We start from the raw sequence: 10410 nt of genomic DNA, 5'->3' as shown, positions 1-10410 counted from the left end.
ACAAAATATGGGTACCTCTCCTCCTAAAGGTCTTCCCAAAAAACGAAAAAAATAAAAAAATAAAATAACAATAATACATAAGCTTACCTAAGTTGACCAACACATCGTCTAAGGGGGTGAGCTCTCTTTAAATAATAATAATATTTTTTCGCAACTAAAAAAAAAAAGTGCATCAGTCTATACACACAAACTTGCACATAAAAGTGGGCGTGAACAACAACAACAATTTGAACGATGTAGTAGCGAGTTCCGTTAAAAAAAGTGCCCAATTTTACAGCTTTGCAAACTAGTTTAGGTTTCAAGAAATAATGGAGGCACTGTTTGCTTGATTACTTGGATTAATTTGAGACCTTACACCGCGATGGCATTGCAAATTGCGAGGGGGCTGTACTTTCCCCCCTTCCTCTTCCCCTTTCCCCCTTTTCTTTTCCTTGGTATCTCTTCTAGGGAGGAGGGGCAAGAACACACATGCGGCCAGCAACACCTAGCGATTTTAGGAAGGGCTTACAACTTATACAAGGCACCCAAAGCTTTTCTCCTCGTAGTCGTATAGTTTAAAAAAATACACACCCCACATTTTACAAGGACTAAAATAATGATAATTGATGAAGAAGAAAAGAATAAAAGCCAACTAACAAACTATATATATATATATATGTATATATATATATATATAGAGAGAGAGAGAGAGAGAGACATCAAAGCTCGGAGAGAATGGCCGGGATGTAGTGGGAGAGCTCGGCCGTCAGGGACTGGAAGCCGTTGACAAGCTGCGAGTGGAAGTCCTGATCCTCTTCCCCAATCAGGCGGGAGTGAACTCTGATGGCACGCTTACAGACTGCCATGAACTCCAGCAACGCCGCAATCAACTGCTGCAGCTCCTGTGACCGAAGCCGAGTCGCAGGCTCCCCGGACAGAAACGCCGTGCAAACGCCCAGAACTCCGCTGTTCACCTGTTGAGAGAGACACACACACACATCTCTACGTCAATGCAAGAGCTCAATCCAGAAAAAGGAAGAAAAATAAGGCAACCTTGTATGCAACAAACATGACCTGAACTGCAACGCTTCCTTGCAGAATTCTCTGCAGGCTTTGTAAGCGTGGTAACTGATCTCCCTCTGAGCTGCGTGGTTCCTCCAGCTCATTTCGCAGAGCAGCTGTCCTGGTCTCGATCATGCCAATGGCATTCTCGATGGGCGAGAACTCCCTGGAGTGGGACTTGACCACCAGGAGTCGATTCACCAGAGCAGGGAATGAGCCTTCGGTCTCAAGGACTGTCCTCCTCTTCCATTGATCTTCCAGGCCTCCCTGTGTCTTGCCATTCTTGGTGAAGGGAGTGTCAAAAAGGAAATGATCGAAAACACGAGCCCGTATACTTGCTGACAAATGTGAAGCTAGCCTCTCTTTCCTGCTCTCCAAGTCTTCATCTTCCATCACCGGATCCACAGAGGTGATCTGCAAGTAGCAAACACCAGCCTGAAGCTCATCTGCATTGACTTGACGCGAATCCGGGATAATGTGGAGGGTGTGTTTTCCATCCAGCCTGGACTCATAGATATGGCTGAGCTTCTCCATGATGTCTCCTAGGCGCACATCTCGGGCCTCCCTGTACACATACTCTCTTTTGTTCAGCTTGCCAAAGCACTCCCCATAAAAACCAACACGGTAATATGTCGCGTCGATAAACGGGATTGGGTTTGACTCCTGCTCCAGAATTGCCTCATAGATACCAGTGAGAGAGGTGTGGCATTTGGCCAACTGGCCATATGCATATCTACTCTTATATACAGGAATTATCAGCTCTAGAATTCCAGCACAAAAGTGGAACAGTTCTGCCTGAGAGAACAGCTTATTTGCTAGCTGAAGATATTTCACAGCAGAATCTATTGTCAGCTTTGAAGCTCCATATCCCTCCACCTCTGCTGCCAATGCCTCACCTGTAAGTACGTCACTTACCATGGGACAGATCTTTCTTAGTGCCTCAACATGCTCCTTGGCCCACACAGCATCATTTCTGCCTACAAGAGCCTGCAATCAGTAGCAAGCATTCATCATCATCTCTCTCTCTCTCTCTCTCTCTCTCAGGTCATTTTGGCCTTCTATGTAGACATTACTATTTTTTTTTCTGGAAAAGAGACTTCTATTGACTAAAAAAAATTTCAGTGGAGATTTTAGACCAAGCAAGGGGGAAATCTCAACCAATCGGGCGCCTTGTGCCAGCAAGGTCCCATATGAAAGAGTGAAAAAGATGCCATGATCCGATTCTCTCAAGAATTGGCCACGTGTTCTCTCTGCAGCCTTCGAAGATCCCTAAATCCTGGCCCAAGTGGCCATGAGCGTGTGGATAATATCACACGAGATACTACAAATGCATTGTGTATCATAAAACAAAGTGCCCTCCATGGCCTCAATGCATCTAGCCTTGCTGATGTGCTAGGCTGTGATGCCAGCAATGATCTCCCATGTAGTGTCCAATCTTTGTGCTGGAGGTATGTAGCTGGCATGTCTTGAAGATGGCACCACCAACCCACTCCCTGAGTAACCCGCATGACCATATCTCTCTTGTTCCCTTCAAACCTGATTTGCAAGCCCGATTGTGTCAACCAAACAATAGCACAAAAACAAATGTAGACTCGCTCATCCTTCAAAAAAGTATGCTATTGCAATCCAAATCCTCTGTGCCTCCTTGCACTCCCATAAGCGATGGTAGATTGTCTCTGAAGCTCCTGCACAGCTCGGACAAGTTGGGCTAGCACCAACCCGATCTCCACTAGTTGGTGGCAAGGCCACCATGTAGAGCACGCCAAATAAAAGAAGAAATCTTCGTTTCCCTGTACGAGTGCCACAACCTCTACCAAAAAGCTCTTTGAATGTCAAGGGTAATCCCATAAGCCTCCCAAAGCAGTCTAAAAGTAGGGACTCTCTTGATTAGTCCTAGAACCAAGTGTTTGCGCCGTTCCGCACAGTGTAATTGAAGAAGGGCATGCTTTTCATGGGGTTAAAAGCATCCCTCCACTCCCACTCATTGGGGTCCCAATGCAAGTATTTGATAGGACACCAATCATGTAAATGGAGGCTCGAGTCCGTAATCATCCCTTGAGGGGGATCAATATAGATGAGCTTCCCTGCCTTACCCTCTACTCTCACCGGCCAGACCGCCAGACCCTCCATGATATCTTGCCAAAGACTTCTCTCCAAAAGCCATCTATCGTGAATGTAGTAAAAGACCAATACATCATCCTCACCCGAAGACTTCTCTCCAAGAGCCATCTATCCCGAATGGAGTAAAAGACCAATACATCATCCTCACCTCAGGTGGGAAGGCACATCACCTGAAGAGGTACCCCTATCCTTGAAAATACCCCAAACCATAACTGATGAGGCCCTTCCACGAAGTTCCTTGTGATCTAGTGGTTAGGTATGGCTGCATAATCCTCTGACTAGTGCCTCTGAAGTGCCGGGTGTAAAGCATTCTCTCATCCTTCGTGACTCATGAGCCTTTTCCGACCCAACAAGAGTGGCCTAGGCAGCCCATTGGATATGCGTGGCTGCTCCAAGAGGTCTAGACCATATTCATCCAAGATCAAGTCATTCCACACAATGGGTTGCTTGTCTACTTTGTCATAAGCTCTTTCAAAGGCTAGCAAGAGAATGGCAAGGGGTTGTTGGCGAGATTTAGCCCACTCCACTATGTCTTCCCACTCACTCCTCAAGGAAGCCATTCTGTGTATCATGAAGACCTCTTTGAAGAACAGGCCTAAAGCCTCATACTCACTGCCCTTCCCCACCACAACCCTCCCTCCCCCTCCCTCGAAACAAGATCCTTCTATTAGTTGACAGAAAAACAGCCTCCAAAGGCCAAATACAAACTTGCCTCCATGTACAGAGCAAATGAAAAAAGGAGGCAGGTATGCACTTCTCCTCCGATTGGCCGCTCTATGAGGAGGCTATCTCATACAAGGGGTGGGGGAGAGAATAACCACAGAGGTGGTCTGCAGTGCCAAGTGGGCTCACCACCACTATCTGTGAGAAAAGGACCAGGTCGCCAGAGCCTCCAGAAGGCTTCCCGACGCTTCCACATACGGTCAGATTCACCCTAAAGCTTCCCCCACTATCGACGGAGGATATGAATCATGTCAAGCTATATGCTCTTGATGGACTTCGCAAGCAGAGTGTGGATCCCTATCGAGATGCGAAGGTGAGAGACCTGAAGGGCTATCCCCCCACCTTCCTCCTCATAAGCCATGACAACCTCGGCCTTAGTGGCCCAAGCGACACTGTCCCATGTAATAGTACGAGAAGAGGCCCTATCCATAGTGAAGATGCAGAGAATCCGTTGTCAAACCTGCTGAGCCTTCAGGCGATCCCAGAGACACTGTCACTGAGACGCCTGGGAATGGCCACATTTTGGGCATGTTGCTCGTCTACCTCCAATGGCCAACCTCGTGCCAACCGCCAAACACCTATGTGCTAGCACCCACAAAAAGAGAGTGATCTTCAAAGGTCAAAAACTGTCCCAGAACCTCTTCCAAAAGTTTGAGAGGAAGCACGGTGAGAGGCCTTGAGACTGCTAGTGTCTTGTTGCTACCGGAGTGCCCTCAACCTTGGGCATCTTGATCCTACGGCAAAGCCGTGCGGTGTATGCAAAAAATGGGGTACTTGAGGTCTAGGGGTCTCCTCGCTATCTACATGATCACACCAAGTCCACTCCCTAGAGTCCCACTAGAGGCGTGTGATGGGCCGGCTCTCCCAAATCCATAAACGCTCGAGTCGCTCCCTAGAGACCATGGCGAGTGGTGGGTAATTGTGCCAATCATGTGCATGGAATCCGATCACCCTCACCCTCTGTAGCATGCATTCCCTAAAGTCCTCCAAGCGAGGCTCTCATTTCACTAATCTACCATGAGGTCCAATTGAAAAGGCGGAGCTCACATCCGCGCCATGAACTGCCAGGAGAATATCATGCCTTGTCAACACTCCCAGCCATGAAGGGGGGGGGGGGGGGGTGGTGTGTTGGAATAGGGTTAGATATCGGGGTAAGCCACTCCCGAGAAATGGCAAAGTCAATGTTGAGGCTGAGTCTCTCTCCCTTGGATCCTAGTCAGGCCTCTCTCCTCTGCCCTTGGGGGGAAGCTGTCTGAATATAGGACATCCTCCAAGGGACATAGTAGGGCCCATGCTCAGAGCTCCCTAGGATACATGAGGCCAAGCCCTTCGCATGTGACCACCAGGTACATGGATCAAGGGGTTCCAAATCAAGGGTTATCGGAGACACTCCTCAGAGGATACCGGAACAGACTATTGCAGGACCAGCATGAGGTGATCCCAAGCTCACAAGCTAGTCGGCTTCCTCAAAAGTTGGGCTAAAGCCACAGGCCCGCATCTCTGTGAAGATCCATCTAGTGTTCTATGGCCAAGGGCCCCCTAGACTCGGTGTACAGGCGGATATGTTGACTAGGAGGAAATCCTTTCATGGCTCGCGGCCTGCATCTCTGTGAAGATCCACCTAGTGCTCTACGGCCAAGCCCCCAGACTCAATGTACAGGAGGATATCTTGGCCAGGAGGAAATCCTTGCATGGCTCGCCACCTGGAAGAAGTTCTCTAACAATCAGCTTGCCCAAAAGGGCATGGATTTGAATGGCAAGGTCGATGATGCCCAGGCCCCCTTTGTGGCTTGTTGGCTATATGATCAGTCTCCAAGCCACCTTGGCCCAGGCATGCCTCCCATCGCTCCCAAGCCACAAAAAGTTGCAGATCAACCGCTGAATTTGACCAATGCAGGCCCATGAGAACGCCCAGTAAGAAGTAATATACCACATGGTGGCGAGAAGAACCTCGTTCGCCACCACCACTCAGCCTTGGTGAGCTCCAGTATACAAGCTTCTTCCGAATGCTCAGAAGAAGAGGGGCTAACTGTTGCTCTCGGGAAATATCGATGCTGGCCATTTGGCATCCAAGATAATGGACTGGAGTGCCCCTCTCGATTTACTAGAAATCCTCAATCGGATGCCAAGTCGGGGCGGGCGAAGAGCCAACCCAAAATCCACACAACTTGTGCTAGTTGATCTGTGCTCTTGATGCACGACGGAAAATCTCTATTGCCTCTGCAAATCTCTAAGGATTCCCCACATCTTCAGATAAGTATGCTACTGTGTCACCTGCGAACTCTGAATCTAGCAGCTCCTCTTGTGCACGGATGGGGAGATGCAATCCCTGGAGCCCAGTCTCTTGAGCTAAGAGAAAAATGTTCATGGCCATGGCAACAAATAAAAAGAGATAAGAGTGACAAAGGGCAACCTTGCTAGACCGAGCGAGAATGGGAAAATCTCTCACTTCTCGCTCCCTGAATGAGAACCTGACTATGAGAGGCCAAATAAAGTCTAGAAACACCATGGATCCACTCCTCCGGAAATCCCATCCAACACATCATCCCCTCCACAAAGCCCCAATCAACTCTATCATAGGCTTCCTCAAAATCAAGGAGGAGCACAATGAGATCCTGCTAGCACATCCTCGCCGAAGTTGTCGTCTCCCTGAGAGTGAAGATGTTCTCTTGAATCATACTCATTGCCTTTGCTAAGATTTGGTAAGCAGACCCAAACAGAGTTATGGGCCTCCACTATCTAACATTGGTCTTGTCTCCACCTTTCAAGACAAGGTGGATAAGACCCTTCATAGAAAAACGGGCATCATACGCGAGTTATGGGCCTCCACTCTCTAACATCGGTATTGTCCCCACCTTTCAGGACAAGGTGGATAAGTCCCTTCGTAGAAATGCAAGATCGTACCTCCCGAAATCCCATCCGGCACATCATCCCCTCCCGAAAGCCCCAATCAACTCTATCATAGGCTTTCTCAAAATCTAGGAGGAGCACAATGAGATCCTGTTGGTGCATCCCAGCTGAAGCTGTTGCCTTCCAGAAAGTGAAGATGTGCAAAATCATACTCACTACCTTTGCTAAGATTTTGTAAGCAGACCCAAGCAGAGTTATGGGCCTCCACTGTCTAACATTGGTCTTGTCCCCACCTTTCAAGACGAGGTGGATAAGACCCTTCGTAGAAAAGGGGGCATCATAGCAGTAGTAACATCATCACCAATGTAATCCCAAAACTGCAAAAAGAAGGATGGAGAGAGACCATCTTCCCCTAGGCATTTGGCTTTAGAGAGGGCGTGCGAAACATGTCTCAGCTCATCCTTCGAAAAGGGGACATCCGAAGAGGCACACATATCATCTGTAATAAGCCTGGGCATGCACTCCCAGACTTTCTAATGTGCAACATCTCTATCCCAAGAGTGGGCCTCTATAGGGAGCAAGATCTCATAAAAATCTAATGCAATACTTCTCACCTTATTTGGATAAGTATGAAATTCTCCCTGAGAATCTTGCAAGGATACTATGCATAGGTCCATGTGCTGAGAAAAACGGTTTGTTGCATCTCCCACCCATCTATGTCCAAAATGCTTGATTAGGATGAAATGCAAACTCAAGCCGCTTATCCATGGCCACCTGTAACTCGGCTCTAATAGTGGAAAAGAGATAGAGGATCCAAGGAGACTCACGATCCTTCTCGTGTTCCTTCTAAAGCACAGCCGACCTATGTCTGGGAGTTGTCCTTGTCCAGAGCCTCTTCTTTCTTGGCCAAAGCAATAGAATGATAGTGTTGGCTAGTCTTATCCAAGGCCAAGGCACCTCTCTCAGGGTCAGGATCATCACAAAGCTTCCAAATCTCTCTAACCTCCAAGGAGGTCTCTGCATTCTGATAGAGGCAGTCTGGGATGCGAGCATGGGGTACACTATTCTGCCTCCCAAGTTCCTGATGCATAAGACAACCAAGCAGTGATCCAATTTGGTAGTACCAGGCAAGGCAATAGAGCCTCCTCTATCCAAGCCCCAGTTATCCATATGAAATCTATCCAACTGTCAAAGATGCATCCATCCCCGCTTCTACGGTTATGCCATGAGTAAGATAAAGAGTTAGGCCTCCTTTGCAAATCATCCTCTATCCAACAATCCCTGTCATGGAAGGTGAGTATGAATCTCTCCCAAGTGGCTATCTCTCTCCAAGGGCTGTGTTCTATCCTCACGGCCACCCTTTTTGTCCAATGGCTCCTCAACCATGTTGAAGTCTCCTCCAACAATCCAATGATCAGCCTCTAGCATCAGTTCTATGATGGTGCCCTAGAGGGCCACCCTCTCTCCTTGTACATTAGGCACATAGATATTCAAGATACCCAACTTTTGTCCCTCCTGCACAACCATAGTCCGCTAAACTCTAGCAAGTATGATGACACCATGGCCAATAACATGAGGCAAAAGTGATGCTGACACTGAGATGCATACCCCACCTTTGGTTCCCCATGCACAAGACCAAAAAGTGTGTCGAGAAAGGATCTTACCAGTTTTACCACACTGAAGCAAATCCAATTTGTGCTTCTCCAGAAGCAACACATCCATAGGTTCACTTGTAATGGCAGGGTGGAGCTGATCCTTAACAAGGTGTTTCCTACTTCGAATGATTGTCCACTGCTTATTGTGAAGGACTTATATACAAGTGACTAGTTTTCACCCCAGGCCGACCAAACATAAAAATGGACCAGTCTCAATTCCTAATCTTAAGCAACTATGTGCATAGAGTCCGTAGACTTTCCCTATTTGACATTAAGCACATGGTAAAGCTTGTTTATATACTCCAACATCGTCTTAAAAGATACGTGCCCATTTGAGTGGGTAAGATGGCAAAGCAGTGATTACCTGGGCAAGAGAAGTGGGAGAGCTTGGATGGTGGGCACCTATAAACCAGCCCAAAGGTTGCCCCAATGGCCTCCAACAATGGCCAATAAGCATGAGGAAGACCTGGGAATCTAAGAGTAATAGGGTAACAGTTCCGGTCTTTTTATAGGGTTGAAGTAGTTGGTGTAAGGTAAGAAGAAAATCTTCCTTGGGCCTAAAGGGAAAGGACTTCCCTGGAGCACTTCTGAGGCTGCCACCTCAACGTTAAAGTCTACTTGCAAGAATCCTCTCCCAAGTAGCCTTACATCTTTAAAATGGACCGCGTAGTCGAAAGGTTATGCCACCATCACCCAATCACGGGCTTGGATACATGAGGGGTGAGAGCCAAATTTTTTTCCAATGAGCGTTATCTAGGAGTCTTTCTCAATTTCAGTGAAGAGGGCCACAAGCTTGTCTTGAGAGAAATGGATGGTCCCGTCAGAGGGGATTGATTAGCCATGATGCTAATCAAGAAAATAGGTTGACTTGAACCTTGATTAAGAGTAATCCGTAGCTGAGAAAGGCGGAGGAAAAGGGCAGCGAAGAGGAGGGAGGCAGAGAAGAAAGTAGGAAGGGGAGAAGAGGGCAGCAAAGAGGATGGGCGCTAAACAAGGCAACAGGACAGGCAGGTAAGAACAAGAAAACAGCAAAGAAACAAGGACAAAGCTGGAATGTAGGGGAAGCAAATGGCTGGGCGGAAGTTGGAAGGGCACACAAAGAAGGGGGGGCGGGGGTGTGGGAGGGGAGGGCGGGGGGTGTGTTCGACAAATTGACTTTAATGGTTAGAGCAAAAGCTAAGGGTCATATTGTATAAAGATTAGAATCCAATATCACCGAGTAATAATGAAAAAGATCTCATCCTGTTAGGTGAAAGGAAGGCGTGGAGCATATTCTAGGTTGAGAAATTCAGGGGCTGGATTATAGGGGATACTTGCTTACTTTATAGAGCTACATTTAAGGAAAGATTCTAGGCAATTTAATTATCACCTAATCATGGATTAGAGACATAATCTGATGTACTCTTGCCTATTTAAAGAGGCATTCATCTAATGCAAGGATCACTCTCATTGCCCATATCATTATGTTGCCATTATGCTAAGTAGATGTGATTAATACTAATCTTCTATTTATTAGTTCCATTAAGCATAATTAATCATGCTAATCTTCATGTTTAATCCTTCATAGCTCCTCTTAGAGGGTGGGTCCAAAACCTCTAAAGCCCAGGAGAAAGCGGAAGGGAATGACGGGCAGGAGGAGGTCCGCAGTAGTACAGAGAAGGGGGTGTGAAATGGCGGGCAAGGAAGGGGTTGGGAAGGAAAGGGGGAATAAAATGGCTGGCAGAAGTATGTGCACAGCAGCAGAACAGAGAAGGGGGGCAAGGTGAAAGGTAGGCAGGAGGGCTGGAACAAAGTGGGGGGGTGCGCAACAGTATGAGGAGCCTGCTGAGTCACTGAATCCAAGATCAATGTCCCATAACCATCTATGGGGCACTTGTAGATATTACTTTCTTTCTCTCCCTCTCTCAATGCATTCGTAAGTTTTTTTTTTCCGGGAAAAAGATCCTTCTATTAGTCAATGAAAAAACAGCCACAAAGGGTTAGATACAACCACAAAGGGGTCAATACAAACTCGGCTCAT

At 47.4% G+C, this 10410-nt stretch overlaps 1 protein-coding gene across 12 annotated transcripts in view; it reads right to left on the bottom strand.

The window, feature by feature from the left end:
- Positions 1 to 226: 226 nt before the first annotated feature.
- Positions 227 to 10410, bottom strand: part of SPK1 (guanyl-nucleotide exchange factor) — a 251368-nt gene continuing 241184 nt past the window's right edge. For all 12 annotated transcript variants that reach the window (XM_086778119.1, XM_086778125.1, XM_086778131.1 and 9 more), the window contains 2 exons: positions 1054 to 2028; positions 227 to 953 (listed from right to left, as the gene is read on the bottom strand). In XM_086778119.1, coding sequence (XP_086634245.1) covers positions 699 to 953; positions 1054 to 2028 — 1230 coding nt within the window. In that variant the 3' untranslated portion in view covers positions 227 to 698. The remainder of the gene's footprint in view (positions 954 to 1053; positions 2029 to 10410) is intronic.

The sequence above is a fragment of the Cibotium barometz genome, chromosome 39 (genome assembly GCF_041138505.1).
Source record: "Cibotium barometz isolate CiBa-2024 chromosome 39, ASM4113850v1, whole genome shotgun sequence".
In the NCBI taxonomy this organism is placed as follows: Eukaryota; Viridiplantae; Streptophyta; class Polypodiopsida; order Cyatheales; family Cibotiaceae; genus Cibotium; species Cibotium barometz.
This window is presented reverse-complemented; position numbering and strand designations above follow the sequence as displayed.